The sequence below is a fragment of the Python bivittatus genome, unplaced genomic scaffold (genome assembly GCF_059951505.1).
Source record: "Python bivittatus isolate LINGU-HERP-01145 unplaced genomic scaffold, Pbiv_v1 ctg000020_np1212, whole genome shotgun sequence".
In the NCBI taxonomy this organism is placed as follows: Eukaryota; Metazoa; Chordata; class Lepidosauria; order Squamata; family Pythonidae; genus Python; species Python bivittatus.
The window spans coordinates 81,884,746-81,902,401 of NW_028277030.1; the positions used below are offsets into that span (position 1 = coordinate 81,884,746).

Genomic DNA, 17,656 nt, shown 5'->3' on the forward strand with positions numbered 1-17,656 from the left:
TGTAGGACCTTGAAATAGCAGCAGAGTTCACATTATCTGCCTCTGTGAGGGATTTCCTTACTGCTCTGAAAGCTCAGCAGTACACAAAGGTAACATCAGTCTAGAGGCTGCATAGCATGGGAATGCTAATGGGTGGAGTCCTTGGACTTACTCAGACGTATAGATACATAGGATTGTATTTAAATACACTAAATGGGAAGACAAATGTTCGCCCTTTGTAGGTATCTATTAAGGCTGGAATGTTAGCAACCAGTTAATGACGATATAACATCACTGCATGTGGAATTGCTCATTTCAAACTTAGGGTAGGAGCTCCCATAATTACTTCTCTAAAACCTTTTTGCAGATCAATGAAATAATAGCAGTCTATGTTGGAGGTGGCGGGGGGGGGGACGGACGAGTGCAGTGGTTACAAATCTGTTTCATTGTGCATAGAAATGCATTTGTTTTGCCCTCTCCACCAAATAGAGTTCTCAGAAAATTATGAAAATATAATACAGATCCACTTGTTAATTATTTTGACCATTTTGATTTGTTTCACAGGTACAAATTCCTGGGCTTGAAAATTTACAAATCTTTGTGCCAGATAATTTTGCACAGGAAAAATCTCTTATTTTGCAATTGCTTAATGCAGCTGCAGGAAAGGATTGTTCAAAAGATTCCGATGAGGTTACAGGTGAACCATTTTTACTTATGACAAAATACAGTGAAAAAGACCAAGAATTTGATGACAACTGGAGCACTTGGGAAGGCCAGCCAATCAAAATAGTTCCTCAAGTGGAAACTATTGATACACTGAGAAGTATGCAGGTAAAGTCTTTCTATGTTAACTAATACATGGACTCAAAAGCTGGGTGATGCTTAATTTATTCTAAATTATATCGAAAATATTACTACCATAAGATCCCAGGCATTTGATAATATGGGTTTCTATTTTTAGATATTCTAAACATGATAGAGCCAGTCTGGTGTAGTGGTTAAAGGTGCTGGGCTAGAAATGGGAGACCGTGAGTTCTAGTCCTGCCTTAGGCACAAAGCCAGCTGGGTGACTTTGGGCCAGTCACTCTTTTTCAGCCCTAGGAAAAAGGCAAGGGCAAACCACTCCTGAAAAATGTTGCCAAGAAAATGGCAGGGACTTAATCTAGGCAGTTGCCAGACACTTGTGATCTGAAGGCACAAATAAAACCTGTGAAATATTTTCATGTTGCACCCCCCCCAACATTTCATCTTTTTAATTTCTTTAAGAAACAATATATATAAGTATATAATTAGAATTGCAATGGGAATTATGGCCTTTTGACAATGGGAAAATCAACAGGCTTTTTTTTAGCACAAAAGATTCTCACTCTATTAGCAAGCTCTGGTAAATATTTGGGCAAACTCTATACATAGAAATCTGCTTCTGTATATAAAATTGCCACTTAATTGATCATGATGTGAGAAATCTTAGAAAATCCAAATCTGTAGCTGATTTTCCATTAAATTGATACATTTTCTGGGAAGAAAAGTCCCATCCATTGAAATATTTAGAGTGAATCAGATATTTGAATTCATTTTTCAGCAACACAGTGTTACCCTTTTGTTTTAGGTTGATAACATCCTTCTTGTGGTAATGCAGCCTGTTCATCTTGTGAACCAGAGAAAAGCCTTCCAGCAGTTACTTGAAGGATTGATCTCCTTGCAGCAGGAGCAAACTTCCAGCCAACCGGTAATTGCCAAAGCTTTGCAACAGTTGAAGGTACACATCTTTCTAATTCATTATCTTCTGGGCATCTGATTCTAATTTGTTCATCATTTCAAAATATATAATAATGAGATCGGCTGTCCATAGAAAGTCAGAAAGGCAATATTTGCCATGCAATTTTATATAAATACACAAAGATTGATATTTGTAATTTTATAATTTGTCTAGAACTGTTAAGAGGGGGTAGCGTATGAATTTGCAAATAAAAGAAATGTGACACACTGTATGTATTGTATGTACTAATTAGGCAGCCATACAGTCTATATTTTGATTTATATTCAAAATTTTTCCATGTGCAGAGCCTTTTTTTAAAACTCCAGTAGCAGAGCCTTTTTTTAAAACTCTCTACTTAGCTTGCACAATGTAGACACATTTTGAGGAGTTGCCAATGTATTCTTAATATGACTGAAAATGTACTTAAGATACAACTATATAATTATGATGTGTGTGTAAGAGACATAAAAGTTTTCGTGTCCACAATTCATAGTCTGATGCATCTGCCAAAAGAATGCATATTATGTTATTGATATGATAAGAAAGATGTTGGCTAATTTGGTCTTTAATATTGTATCTCTACACATCTCAGCAGAAGTAATCCCATTAATTTCAATGAGATTGATTTCAGGTAAATGTATATAGGATTGTAATACTACTCCTGAATTCTAGACTGATGATGATGATGCTGGTAGTGATGATGATGATGATGATAATAATAATAATAATAATAGCAAAGATGTAGGCATTTATGTTTGACATAAAGTTTCTGCACAATTATCTGTCTTTACATTACAAACATATGAACACAGCTTTTTTCCCATATATTCCAGAGTGATGCTTTACAGCTGTGCAATAAGATAAGCAATGCAATTGATAGAGTTGATCATATGTTCACATCGGAATCTGCTGAATCAGAATTGCAGCAATATTATAGGGAAGCCATGATTCAGTGTTACAACTTTGGCTTTGAGGTAGGTCCAAGAGAAATCTTTTCTGTCTTTTCAGAAGAAAAGGAATCATATATTTAAAGTAAAATGGTTGTGTCTAGGAGCTCACAAACTGATATTTAAAATCAACATATTTATTGCTATTACAGATAGTCCTTGACTTACAACCACAATTGGGAGTGGAACTTCTGTTGCTAAGCAATGCGGTTAAGTGAGTCGCACCCAATTTTACAACCTTTTTTTTTTGCTGTGGTCGTTAAGTGAATCACGCGATAGTTAAGCAAATCCAGCTCCCCCCATTGACTTTGCTTGTCGGAAGCCCTCTGGGAAGGTTGTAAATGAGATCATGTGACCCCAGGACACTGCAACCATCATAAATACATACCAGTTGCCAAGTCCCCAAATTTTGATCACGTGACTGTGGGGACACTGCAGTGGTCATAAGTGCAAGGACTAGTCGTAAGTCACTTTTCTCAGTGCCATTGTAACTTTGAACAGTGGTTAAACAAATGGTCATAAGTCGAGGACTACCTGTATGCAAACCAGTTAACATACAGAAAAAATAGAGCTAAGGTGGTATAGTGGTTGAGGTGTTGGACTACGAGTAAGAAGTCCCAGGTTCTAATCCCCACTCAGCCAGGGAAATTCGCTGCATAGTTTGGGGCTGATCACTCTTTTTCAGCCTAACCTACCTCAGAGGGTGGTTGTTGGGGAAAATAAGCATGAGCACTATGCACATTGCTTTGATCTCCTGTACAAAAAGGCGGAATATAAATCTAATAAATATCTAAACACAGTATTTTTCATGATGGAAATACTTGCTGTTTTAAAAGCCAAAGTTTGGTGTTTTTTTTTGACAATTCAGTATTGCCTATCATGTGCATGACAGAGAGGACCAACCTTGCCTGCTTCAAATGGAGATTACTGCCTTTCAGAGTAAATCACTCCTCCTCTCCCTTTTAAAATCAGTCAGTTCCAGTGCTTTTTATAGTGTGCTTCTTATAGTGTGCTATCAAAGCTTGTTTGTTGTTTGCTTGTTAGTTAAAGGTCCATCCCATCTTCTTCTTTAGGAGCTCAGGGCAACCTTCAAAGCACTCCTTCCTCCCATTTTTCCCCTCAACAGTAAAATAAAATGGTTGTGTCTAGGAGCTCACAAACTGATATTTAAAATCAACATATTTACTGCTATTACAGATAGTCCTTGACTTACAACCACAATTGGGAGCGGAACTTCTGTTGCTAAGCAATGCGGTTAAGTGAGTCGCACCCAATTTTACAATCTTTTTTTTTTTGCTGTGGTCGTTAAGTGAATCACACGATTGTTAAGCGAATCCAGCTTCCCCCATTGACTTTGCTTGTCGGAAGCCCTTTGGGAAGGTTGTAAATGAGATCATGTGATCCCAGGACACTGCAACCATCATAAATACATACCAGTTGCCAACTGCCCAAATTTTGATCACGTGACTGCAGGGACACTGCAATAGTCATAAGTGCAAGGACTAGTTCTAAGTCACTTTTCTTAGTGCCATCGTAACTGAGAACTCCGTGAGGTAGGTTGGGCCAAAGAAAGAATGACTAGCCCAAAGTCACCCTTCCATGACTAAGGGAGGACTAGTACTTGAGTCTTCCCACTCCCCACCTGCTAGTCCAAACCCTTAAGCACTGCACCACATTGGGTATCTCTTCTGTTGTTTATGAGTAAGATTCAGAGGTAGGAGAGAGGTCCCAGTAGTCTCTAATCTTTCCAATAAGATGCAGACATGTAAAAGATTTGCAGTTGCATATTATCTCAGCTGGATACATTCTTCTGGTTAGCAGGATGAGACTTACTTCAGGTAACAAGTTGGGAGGCATGTGCTAACCACCTTTGGATGCTGCCCCTAGTCGTTTTTTCTGGCTGATGCCATCATCTGCCAGCCATAGAACTCTTCCTCTGCCTTCTGCATCCCTCAGAGCAAGGTACCAAGAGCTCCACCAGCAGTTTCCATACTGCTACAAATGTTGTCATTCTTTTTGAATGGCCACAGAGTAATGGCTCACTAACAGATGGTTTCAAAACCTTGTAGTGAAGAAAGATATCCACTGGGTAAAGTAGAACGCCTGCTTTCTGTTTGTTGTGCTGCTTTTTATTTTGTATTTTCTGTATGTTACTATTTCATGCTTCTATGAATATCATCAGGCTTTGAATGCAAGTTGTTACACGGATATTCCAGATGAGTCTATTGCTATTTTCTGGGGCTGTGCAGGGCTTCAAATTCAAAGACAGAAGAGTGCTTCAGATACAAGCACCTGTCTGCAGCTCCTTAAGCCAAATGTGTCTTTTCCAGCTGTGATCAAGCTTGAACTGCAGAGGACAGCTGTGCAACCCCGGGAAAAGATGCAGCTGCTTTAAAGAGTTGCAGACAAGAGACATCATTGTGCTCCAAAACACCTTCAGATTCAAACTGCTGTACAGCCCTACTAAATTCTCAGCATCGCTGTATTGTGCTTGGTGCTGCCCTTTGATTGATTGATTGATTGATTGATTGATTGATTGATTGATTGATTATGTGCCATCAAGTCATTTTTAGCTACTAGTGATCACATAGATAGATTTTCTCCAGGATGATCTATCCCTAACCTGTTATTTCAGGGTCCTCAAAGTGCATCCATTGCCACTGTAACTGAGTCCATCAACCTTGCTGCTGATCACCATCTTCTCTTTCCTTCCACCTTTCCCAGCACTTTCCAGAGAGCTAGGTCTTCAGATAATGTGTCCGAAGTAGGATAATTTGAGCCTGACTGTTCTTTAGCTACATCATTAAGCTGTTCTAACCATTGTATGTTCACTGTCTGGAATGATCATTTAAATCTATTACAGTATCATAAAGAAGTCATTCGACTAATGTCTGGAGAATTTAGACAGAAAATAGGAGACCAGTATATCAGTTTCGCAAGAAAATGGATGAATTACGTCCTTACTAAATGTGAGAGTGGACGAGGCACCAGGCCCAGGTAAAAAGCAGATGCTTTTTAAATGTTTTCTATCCCTTTCATTTCTGTGAAGTCTGTATCTTAAACACAGAACAGAATTACTGTCTAGATGACTTTGATTTAATTAGTGTTGATTAAATTATTAAATAACAGCTAATGCAATGCTGGTGCATTAAATAATCACTGCAATTTAGAATGTAATCCGCTACTTATTGCCTCAACGAAGAGCTACACTTAGACGTGATGAATACTCTGGGATTTCATTAAACACTTGTAGCCAGGGACAGTGTGGTTAAAGTATATTGTGGCATTATAAAGTTTTTAGCTGTCCTTAATATGAGAACATCCCTTCTGTTTATTTTGAAAGATAATTGTTATGACTGGAGATATGGTGGAATTTGATAGAGGGGGGCTGATAAGTGGGTGGGACACTCTTACTGTTTTGCAGAATGTCTGGAGGAAGAAGAATAAATATCAATATTTCCTTGCCTGATCCTGATGAAGATTGTGGTTTCCAACTGCAACAATTTGTTCCATGCCTTTCAGCACCTGGAGAATTGACTTCCCACATGGGATAGAGAACACACTTTACCATGCTTATTTATTTACTTACTTTATTTGTACATTGCCCATTCTCAAATTGGCTAATAATCTGAATCATTGCATAGATTAAAATAATCTTGAAAGTAATGGGTAAACCCACATATAATATAAACAAAATTAACAACGATAACAGACATGTCAAAAATACACAAAAAATGTGTCTATCAGTTTCAAACCTTTCTCACTGCATGCCCTCCTCCTGCCTAAATGAAACAACTAGGTATAAGCTGTTCTCCTGAAATTCAGGAAGGAATGAGCAGACCAGATCTTTGTGGGGTGGAGTTTATTTATTTATTAAATTTATATGCCACCAATCTCCCCCAGAGGGTGACTCTGGATAGCTCACAATTAAAATCTAAACAGTAAAAACAGTAAAAATATAAATATCCATATTAAAGTTCCAAAGCATGAGGGTAGAGATCAAAAATGCTATCTTCCAAGGTCCCATCAGGTGGCATCTTGTAAAGATGGGACCTGGAGGGAGTTGACCCTATTTGACCTGATTGGGAGGTGTTCCCACAGATAACCCATTCAAAGTCACGTGGGGCTTTAAAGATCATATCAGCATCTTGAATTGCACCAGAAGCCCACTGGTAACCAGTGCAGCTGCCAAAACAGCAGGGTCACCTGAGTATAATGGGATATACCCATTACTGCCCAGGCTGCCACATTTCATACAAGTCGCCACATTTTATATCGGTTGCTGCTTCTAAATGCTTTTCAAGGGCAGCCCCATGTAGTGCATATTACAGTAATCCAAGCAGGAGGTGACTAAAGCATAAATAACTGACAGCATATTTAAAGCAAAAATGCCAAATTGGCTTATATTGATTTGTCCAAGGCCCATCTTGTGTTTTCAGGGTTAAGATGTATTCTGGGTCTTGATTTTCTCAGTCCAAATTCAGCAGTTTTTTCTCAAATTGCTTTTATTTGTCATTTCTACTGAATCATCTTCTTGCATCTAGAAAATTTTAACTATAGAAAATGGAAGGACCATCTGATTGGTTTTTATAAAGCACCTTTAATTAAACATGTGGAGATTACTGTAGTCTTCCTGATTAACAGCCATAAAAAACAGCTTTAGGAATGCAACCTTGAATTGATCCTATTATATAATTTTAATAATGCTTGAAAGGGAAGACTTGTGTAGCACAACAGAGATGTATTATTCTCAATAAATAGAACTTTTAATATAAATATCAACAAATAATTTCTTTCTGTTGGACAGGTGGGCAACACAGGGGTTTGATTTTCTTCAAGCCATTGAACCAGCCTTTATTTCTGCTCTGCCTGAAGATGATTTCTTGGTATGCCATTAATTAATCATACATTTCAAATTAATAAACATTATCAATTATATTTGAGGCCAGTGGCTAGCCTACTACAAAAAGGATTTTTAATGGTTTCATCCTTATCAATTTATTAATGGCTTAATTTATAATTTAATTGATATAATGGGTTCCCAATGTATACATTTCTCATGATTTAAAGAAACAGCAGTATGACTTGGCAAGTGTATTTCTTTTGCAGTGCTTTTTTCTGTTTTTTTTTCCAGAGTTTGCAGTCATTGATGAATGAATGTATTGGCCATGTTATTGGAAAGCCTCACAGTCCTGTTACAGGTTTGTACCTTGGTAAGGCAGCAGCTGTAGTCTCTTCCTCTGGAATTTTGCAGCTAATGGCTTATAGAAATGGATATGATCTAGGTTACTTGGAATTAAAACAAACATTAATAGCAGTTAGAAGGTGGATAACATTAGCAACTTTTAAATATAAGAAGTCCCAGATAATATATTCAAAAATAGAAGCAAGGAAGAGAAGAAAAAATGGCAAAGATACAAAGCAAGTATCTAATGGGACAGTTTTTCTGAAATAGAGATTTTTATTAGAATGACATTAGGCAGGAAGCCATGTTGTTTTTCCAGGGTACAGACATTCCAGAATCTGGGTACAGCAGCTGAGAAGGCCCTTTTGCACATTCCTGTCAAATGAGTCTTGGAAATCAGCAGGATATGCAACAGGGTCTTTCCAGATGATCTCAAAGAGTGGGCAGCTTCACATGGGAGGTAGTGGCATTTTAGGAATCCTGGCACAACATTGTTCAAGGCTCTAATGGTAATAAGTAGTTTTTGAAATGAACTCTGAAACTAAAGCCCAGTGGATGACAATGGAGTTGCATGTTTTGGATAACTCCTTTGCAGCCCATAGCTTCGCAGCTGCATTCTCTACTGATTGAAGTTTTTGGATCCTCTTCAAAGGCTTCCCCCAGCAGGCACATTATTGCAGTCTTCTATTCATCTTAACATTGATCTAAGGCATTTGTAATCAAGGTGAACAGACTAGAATATAATTTCTTACAGTTCTGATAGCAAGTACTAAACTAGGGATTTAAGTACCTCCATACATTTTTTTCAAAGGCTCCTGTCTGAGATTCCTTAATTATGACTTATATACATTATGCCCTACAAACCAAGTATTGACCATTGACACACTATCTATTACAACATTCCAAGTGATTGACAGACTATCCATTACTCTCCTGTTACAGTTGACAAGGAGGAAAAAAAGGATTGATACTATCCTGCTGATTGGCTTCATTGGGCTGAGTGGATCACAGTATGTTCAGTTCTGCAGGAACACAACAAGCCTATGGTTAAACCTGGAATCTTGTCTGCAAATTGCAGCATATATTTCACAACTAGTTGTAGCTTTCTCTGAAGGAAATGTGTAACAGAAGAGTTTCTTGTGTTGAAAGATGATAGTATGACTACTGTATGACTAAAGACGAGAACTATTCCAGTACAAGTAGTCCTCGTTTAGTCACCATTCACAGTTACGACAGTGATTAAAAAGTAACTTTACAACCAGTCCTCATATTTATGACCTTTGCAGGTCTGTAAAGCAAAGGAAAGCTGAAGTAAGATCATAGGAACAGTCACGGTTTCACTTAGTGAGCACTTCGCTTCACGACTGAGTTGCCAGTCCCAATTATGGTTGCTAAACGAAGACTACCTGTAGTATTAATCATGTACTTGATTATCAAAGATGGACCTGAAAAGTGAGTCAGTTCAAACCAATCCAGGTTAATTATGAAAAATTATGTCTGCAGACAAGTTAAATAGCAGGTAGCAGCACCTGGCCGATCATGTCTGGGCTTGTAAGCTTGTAAGCAAAGTAATTCTGTGTCATTGCCTAGAAGACCTCTTGGTTATGTCTCTATAGCTCCCAAGACATATTAACCAACTGTTCAAGGTTGGAATTATAAGACAATTCCAACCTTGACTGGTTGGTTAATATGTCTTGGGAGCTATAGGTAGGTAGGTAAAAAACTTAGGTAGCTTTTTACTTTTACCTGCTTCTTTTTTTCCACCGAATTTTCTCAAACTATCTTTATGCCAAATGACTTTAACAAGTATAAATTACTCTTTCTTGCTGCTTTTTCCCCAGGCTACTAGCTTACTTATGTTGAGCTGATCTGATTCTTAAGAGTTCATTTTAGTAGTTTGGTAGACATGTTTGAAGACAGACTGTGAACTGTTTTACTTGCCATTTGCAAAATCAGAGTGAATTTCACTTTTTTCATTTTGGACAAATTTGTTGTAATTCAGTTACTGTATAACTTAAGGTGGGATGTGGTGTTCCCTGCTTCCTGTAACCACGTGACTGATCTTTTTCTGCTTCTTTTTGCTTGCAGCTATTCATCGGAATAGTCCCCGCCCTGTGAAAGTACCTCGATGCCATAGTGATCCCCCAAATCCTCACCTCATCATCCCAACACCTGAAGGGTTCAGGTATTTAAAGCCTTATCCCAAACCTTTATTGCTTATGGAATACAAAAATGATGTTTCTGAAGCAGCTCCAGCAATATTATCCTCTAGCTGTCCCTCCTCTTCTGTGTTGAAGCACAGTATTCCCACTCCTGGAGAAAACACAACTTCCTCCCAGCCTCCTAGCAATGTCTTGCTATTTTGTGTAGTGTGTGGAGCATGCCTGTCTGTGATGGAATTGCACCTTTGACATTACTGAGTGACAAGCTGATAAGTAATCCAGTTCATCCCCTCCCCGTGCTTGGATTCTTAAATTAAAGAATATTATTTAGACTTTTGCTTTTTTGTTCTCGATGATATAAGGTCTGTAAGGCAGTCAGAGTGAAGCAACTCTTCCCTTTTCTACTCCTATATGTAACCTAGCTCTATACTACCATTTCTGGAGCCTTGTTTCCTTCCTGAGTGCTCAATCTCAAGAAAAAGAAGGCTGTCCCTCAGATCAGTTTCTACCTTACTAAATTTTTTAATGAGGCCAAGAGAACATGCTGCTGGTGCTGTTTACTAAAATTTACTAAAAATTTCCTCTTTTAAAAGATTCCCAAGGGACTGAGATGCGGAAAATAAGCTTCAGTGGTGTTGCATTATCTTCTGTTGTTGTTTTTTTAAATAAGCTTATGTGTGGATTCATCAGTGACGTGGTTGTTTCCATTTTTTGTTGTTAATGAGAGTTAGGTGAATACCGAAGTGCTCCTATGAATTTAGAAACTAAGGGTTTACAGACATTGACCCTTCAAGAATTTTACTGCAGAATTAAATCCAAAGTTAACATGCAAAAGCACATGATTGCTTCTTATTCAGAGATTAACATCCCAAGTTGCTTCTGAAGGGGGTTATGCCCTTCATCACATTTTTTTTTTCTTTCCAATTTTGTCTTCAGTACTTCATGTTTAGAAATCTGTCTCGTGGGTTAGAAGCCAAGTTTAACTTTTTACGAGATTTTTGTTTCCAGGCTGCTGTTTTGAGTCATCTTATTTAAAAAATCCATTTAAAAGTGGACCCAAAACTTTTTTTTTCCTGAAGCTTTTCTTCTCACTGCAGCACACGGACTATCCCATGTGATGTACGGAACCATTGCAGCCCTGCTTTCAGTCGCTCCACCCCTGTTGGGGGTGACTCAGCTCAGCCAAAACCTGTCAGCAGTGCAAATGACCTCAGGTAGCTCCACTCCCCAGTGTAGCAGACTCATTCTTGTTCATGCCGCTCACATAAACTGCGCGTGCACTTAGATCCTAGTAGTTCCTTTTGGTTCCGTTGTGTGTTCCCTATGACTGACTTGTTTCTGTTCTGGTTGTGAAATTCCCAGACATTTGTATGAAGTGCATGTTCAACTAAATTCTTTGATAATGCATGTTTTGTAAAATAAATAAATAAATAAATAAATAAATAAATAATATGTCTGAATTATTTCATTAGCATTAATGCATGCAGTTCATTTTGTCTGCTCTTTCGGCAGTTTTATAATAGCTGTGATTGAACTCATACTGAAATTAGACCCGTGATACGGCCAGCACAAATGCATAGACGTATACCCATCGAGATATGATCAGGACCAAGAGAGAACGTATACATGGTGTTATATACATGCATTTGCAAACTGGTGATGAAACCAGTGCTTTACCATTCCATTGTGCATCTATCTCTGATTAAAGTCCTTTTTGAAAAGTTGCCCTGTGATTATGCCAAAGGATTTCAGTCACTACTTTTTTATGAGTTTGTTAATTTTTTTTTTATCATGCATAAATGAGGCTTAATGTTACATTTGCATATGCTGGTTCTTTTTGCATTTAGCTAACATTAAAAGCAGCATTTTTAAAAAAATAAGTTTTAAGTTCCTTTATTCAGGATAATGAATAATTTTACATGGATATGTATTATAAATATTTAGCTTGTTTTTTTAAACTATAGCTTTGGTTAACATAACCAATCATGGCTGTGTTCTTACTAGCACTTTCAGTTTCTTGGCACTTCAGAAAAGAAGGGAGTAAAAGTCCTGATTAATAAAACAGTGGCATTTTTTTTTTAAACAGAGGCTCCAGTGTCCCTGAAAATGATCGACTGGCTTCAATTGCTGCTGAACTACAGTTTAGATCATTAAGTCGACATTCAAGTCCCACAGAAGAAAGAGAAGGTGCTATTATAATGATGATTGTCTATGAATACAGGTGGTCCTCGACTTACGACCATTCGTTCAGGCACCATTTGAAGTTACAGAGGTGCTGAAAAAATGGACTTATGACTGGTCCCTGAAATTAGGGCTGTTGCAGTGCCCCCGTGGTCACATGATCAAGTTTGAGCACTTGGCAGGCCACCCACACTTATGACCTCAGGGGCACTTTGTCTCCCCCGCCATCTCTGCCCTTTTGGCTGCCCTGCACCCTGCCTTGCGGGGCAGCAAGCAGCCCCAGAACCATACGGCTCTGGGGCTGCAAGAAGCCCCTGATTCGCAGTGCAAAGCCTCAGCTGCCCCAGCAAGCACCAGCAAGCATTCATTTGTCCAGCTGCCTTCTCTCCCAATTCCCTGCACTGACCTTTCGTCTTTTGCGCCCAGCCGCAGTGCCAGGGAAGCACCAGCAAGCATTCATTTGCCCAGTTGTCTTCTCTCCTGGGAAAGCACCAGGGTTTCCCTATGGGAAAGTGCCAGAGAAGCTGAGCCAACCCCCAGCACTTTCCCATTGGGCAAAACTGCTTCCGGCCTTCCCCATTGACTGGCATTCTTATTTGCACTGCTTTTCTGGGCTGAGCTGGGGAGCCACATGTAGGGAGTATTTGCCCAGGATAACATGGCAGCTGCAGGTCAAAAAAGGAGACAGCAAAGGCAGCAAGGTGCTTCTGCTTTGGCTGTGGTGGCTGGGCACAAAAAATGAAAGGTCGGTGTGGGGAACTGGGAGAGAAGGCAGCTAGGCAAATGAATGCTTGCTGGGGTGTTGTGGCTTTGTGCTGCAGCTCAGGGGCTTCTTGTACCCCAGGGCCACAGCGTGCCAAGAAGCTGCTGAGCTGCAGCGTAGCAAGTAGCCCCAGAGCCGCATGGTTCTGGAGCTGCTTGCCACCCCACAAGGCAGGCTGCAGGGCAGCCAAAAGGGCAGAGATGGTGGGGTAGATAGGTGGGTGGGGGGAGTTGGAGGCAGTCCCTAACCCTTACTAAGGCTTGGGGCTGGGAGGAACCAAGCCCAGAATGGCTTGGATTGGGGTGGATCCTCAGCTAACAACTGGTTGAATTTGCTTAACAATGGCAAAGGGAAGTGCCAGGATTGCTGTTGCTAATCGATGCAGTCACATGACATCTTGCTTTACGACTGCATTGCTTAGTGATGGAAATTCCAGTCCAATTGTGGTCGTAAGTCGAGGACTACCTGTACCTTTCTCCTAAAATATATTTACCATATCTTGAAAAGGCTTCTGCTTAACTTTTTGTTTGGCATCCTTACTCTGAAATAATTATGGAGAATTTGACAATTTAGGATCGGATTTTAAAAACATTTAAAATGACTGTCTTACTAAATCCAGTTTTGAAATGTATTTGTATTTTTTGTATGGTATCTTCATTTGAAGTTGCCTAGACTTCAACATTGGTAGGTATGACAATAGCTATAACATCTGTCTAACAACAAATAAAGCCACATAAGGATTTGTAAGCTTGAGGACTGGAGAGTTAATTAGCTGATAGAAAATACTTGCAATAAAAAACAGGGCTTGAAATAGGTTTCCCTAGGAGATAGACTTTCTGGGATATATATGGGCTGCTTTTGAGAAGGCTCCTACAAACACATTGGTAAACACATTAAATTAAAGAAAAACTCCAAAGGAAAACATTCACTGATAGCCCATCACTCAAAAGGTACCTTTTGCAATGAAACAAATTTACTTTGACAGTAAATGTTTAGTTGAAATAGGCTGTCTTTGTTTCATCTCTTGCATCATTTTCCTTTGTGCACATAAATATACAGGTGAAATATGTTTATTTAGCAAATTGCAACCATGGGCTGTTAAGGAATGGGAGAATCTTTCCTGCAATTTATTGCATATATGGATTCCAGTAAGGAGCAGACTTGGAAGAGCTCAAATGCATATTATTTTTTCTGTGGAAGACAATAATACTATCCACCATTTCTAAAATCTTGGCATATTCACATCATCTCCAGAGAGAGAGAGATACTTGATTACTGTCCTTGCCTTGCCTTTTTCACAGGTTTACAGAAACTGGGTAATTGCAACAGTATGATATAGTGGAGAAATAGGTTGAAAGGTGTGCCCTTACTAAATTTCTTATATAGGGATCCCCTTAACCTCCCACTAATAGGTTTTCATTTGAAGGGATTAATATGAACCAAAAGTATTCATATACCTGGGTGGATGTGATCTGGAGCTGCCAGAATTGCATATACAGTCGAAAAATAAAGTACACCCCCTTTGAGTTCTATGGTTTTACGTATCAGGACATAATAAAAATCATCTGGTCCTTAGCAGTTCTCAAAAGTAGGTAAATACAACCTCAGATGAACAACAACACATCACATGTTACACCATGTCATCATTTATTTTACAAGAAGAAAGCCAAAATGGAGAAGCCACGTGTGAAAAACTAAGTACACTTTATGATCCAATAGCTTGTAGAACCACCTTTAGCAGCAATAACTTGAAGTAATCATTTTCTGTATGACTTTATCAGTCTCTCACATCGTTGTGGAGGAATTTTGGCCCACTCTTCTTTACAACATTGCTTCAGTTCATGGAGGTTTGCAGGCATTTGTTTATGCACAGCTCTCCTGAGGTCCCGCCACAGCATTTCAGTCAGGTTGAGGTCTCGACTTTGACTGGGCCATTGCAACACCTTGATTCTTTTCTTTTTCAGCCATTCTGTTGTAGATTTGCTGGTGTGCTTGGGATCATTGTCCTGTTGCACGACCCAGTGTCAGCCACGCTTTAGCTGTCGGACAGATGGCCTCACATTTGACTCTAGAATACTTTGTTATACAGAGGAGTTCGTGGTCGACTCAATGACTGCAAGGTGCCCAGGTCCTATGGCTGCAAAACAAGCCCAAATCATCACCCCTCCACCACTGTGCTTGACAGTTGGTATGAGATATTTGTGCTGATATGCTGTGTTTGGTTTTTGCCAAAGGTGGCGCTGTGCATTATGGCCAAACATCTCCACTTTGGTCTCGTCTGTCCAAAGGACAGTGTTCCAGAAGTCTTGTGATTTGTTCAGATGCAACTTTGCAAACCTAAGTCATGCTGCCATGTTCTTTTTAGAGAGAAGAGGCTTTCTCCTGGCAACCCTTCCAAACAAACCATACTTGTTCAGTCTTCTTCTAATTGTACTGTCCTGAACCTTAACATTGAACATGCTAACTGAGGCCTGTAGAGTCTGAGATGTAACTCTTGGATTTTTTGTAGTTTCTCTGAGCATTGCACGGTCTGACCTTGGGGCGTCCACTCCTGGGAAGATTGGCAACTGTCTGGAATGTTTTCCACTTGTGAATAATCTTCCTCTCTGTACAATGATGGATTTTCAGTTGTTTGGAAATGGCCTTATAACCCTTCCCAGATTGATGGGCAGCAACAATTGCTTCTCTAAGATCATTGCTGATGTCTTTACTCTTTGGCATTGCGTTAACACACACCTCAATGCTCGAGACCAGCAAACTCCTAAAACTTCAGCTTTTATAGAGGTAGTCGCACTTGCTGATGATCAATTGATCAAGGGCATTTGATTAGCAGCACCTGGCTGCTACTCAGCCTCTTCATACCTATGGAAGCAGTAAGGGTGTACTTAGTTTTTCACACATGGCTTCTCCATTTTGGCTTTCTTTTTGTAAAAAATATGATATGGTGTGATATGTCATGTATTGTTGTTCATCTGAGGTTGTATTTACCTACTTTTGAGAACTGCTAAGGACCAGATGATTTTTATTATGTCCGGATACATAAAACCATAGAACTCAAAGAGGGTGTACTTTCTTTTTCACACGACTGTATGAATCTGGTTCATATGCTGTTTCTTTGTGCTAACCCTTCATAACCTCCAGCTGTTTTTAAGTACTACATTCCCATCTACCATGCCAATGGGCTTGCTACATAAGGATCATAGAAGTTATAGTCCAGTACAGCTAGAAGGCACAGTTTTGGGGAAATCAAGATATGCAAATGTAGGGAAATGATAACTCAAATATATAATTAAGTTTCTGACTTAAATGTAATCTAGAAAATTGCCTAATTCAGTATTTTTATATGACCATTCAAGTGATGTTATGACTATTCAAGCAAGAAATGTAAAACAATTAGACATTACTTGTTCTTTATGAAAATCAAATTTCAGTTGTTCAAAACAAGGCAGTTTGTTTTGCCCACCCTATTGCCTCATCTGGACAAGGACAAATAATATATTTTAATGTATTTAAATCAATCTAAATATATTGGGAATTTACATGGAATAATCAGGCACAATTGCTTGAATTTCTTAGTGTCTATGAATGGATTGGCCATAAATATCCAACGGAGTCTAATAGCTTCAAAAAAAATTAAAACAGGCATTTTCAACATTGGCTAAAGGACCACTGTTCACCAGATATCACCAAAATGGTTTTTGAAATCTATTTTGGTTCCTTTAGCACTGCCCTCTCAGTTCTTCAAGCAAGCAGATGAGCTCTTGGCCCAGGCAGGGTTAGTAGTCATTTTTTTCCTGGAAGCGAAGTAGTGAAAGTCAGTCTCAAAGTAATCTGTTTCTTGTTACAAAATTTAGCACTTGGTTCCTTCCAGCTCTTTAATCCAAAAAAGCAACTGGGTAGCCTTCTTTGTTAAGATGCCCTTTCGGTTTTAGCTTGAATAGTCCCCTTTGGTCAGGATGTGAGCATCCAAACTCCTTTTATTATACAATGAACCAGAACACTTAGTATATTTAAATTAATCCCCATTAGCCTTTCATGGCTTTTTTCCTATTTAATGTGCTCCATTAAATGGGACACTTCCGAGGTCCACGCTGTTATGCTTACAGTGGGGCAAAAAAGTATTTAGTCAGCCACCAATTGTGCAAGTTCTCCCACGTAAAAAGATGAGAGAGGCCTGTAATTTTCATCATGGGTATACCTCAACTATGAGAGACAAAATGGGGAAAGAAATCCAGAAAATCACATTGTCTGATTTTTAAAGAATTTATTTGCAAATCATGATGGAAAATAAGTATTGGTCAATATCAAGAGTTCATCTCAATACTTTGTTATATATCCTTTGTTGGCAATGACAGAGGTCAAATGTTTTCTGTAAGTCTTCACAAGGTGTTCACACACTGTTGCTGGTATTTTGGCCCATTCCTCCATGCAGATCTCCTCTAGAGCAGTGATGTTTTGGGGCTGTTGCTGGGCAACACGGACTTTCAACTCCCTCCAAAGGTTTTCCATGGGGTTGAGATCTGGACACTGGCTAGGACCTCCAGGACCTTGAAATGTTTCTTACGAAGCCACTCCTTTGTTGCCCGGGCGGTGTGTTTGGGATCATTGTCATGCTGAAAGACCCAGCCACGTTTCATCTTCAGTGCCCTTGCTGATGGAAGGAGGTGTTCACTCAAAATC

At 39.2% G+C, this 17,656-nt stretch overlaps 1 protein-coding gene across 6 annotated transcripts in view; it reads left to right on the forward strand.

Annotated features, from left to right (window-relative positions):
* Positions 1-17,656, forward strand: part of MAP3K4 (mitogen-activated protein kinase kinase kinase 4) — a 94,214-nt gene that overhangs the window by 61,319 nt on the left and 15,239 nt on the right. For 3 of the 6 annotated variants that reach the window (XM_088142794.1, XM_007432557.3, XM_025169392.2), the window contains 10 exons: positions 6-89; positions 544-810; positions 1,589-1,738; positions 2,572-2,712; positions 5,549-5,682; positions 7,493-7,571; positions 7,820-7,898; positions 9,959-10,055; positions 11,130-11,246; positions 12,119-12,219. In XM_088142794.1, the coding sequence (XP_087998920.1) occupies positions 6-89; positions 544-810; positions 1,589-1,738; positions 2,572-2,712; positions 5,549-5,682; positions 7,493-7,571; positions 7,820-7,898; positions 9,959-10,055; positions 11,130-11,246; positions 12,119-12,219 (1,249 nt within the window). The remainder of the gene's footprint in view (positions 1-5; positions 90-543; positions 811-1,588; positions 1,739-2,571; positions 2,713-5,548; positions 5,683-7,492; positions 7,572-7,819; positions 7,899-9,958; positions 10,056-11,129; positions 11,247-12,118; positions 12,220-17,656) is intronic. The other 3 variants (XM_025169391.2, XM_007432555.3, XM_007432556.3) reach the window with 3 other exon arrangements.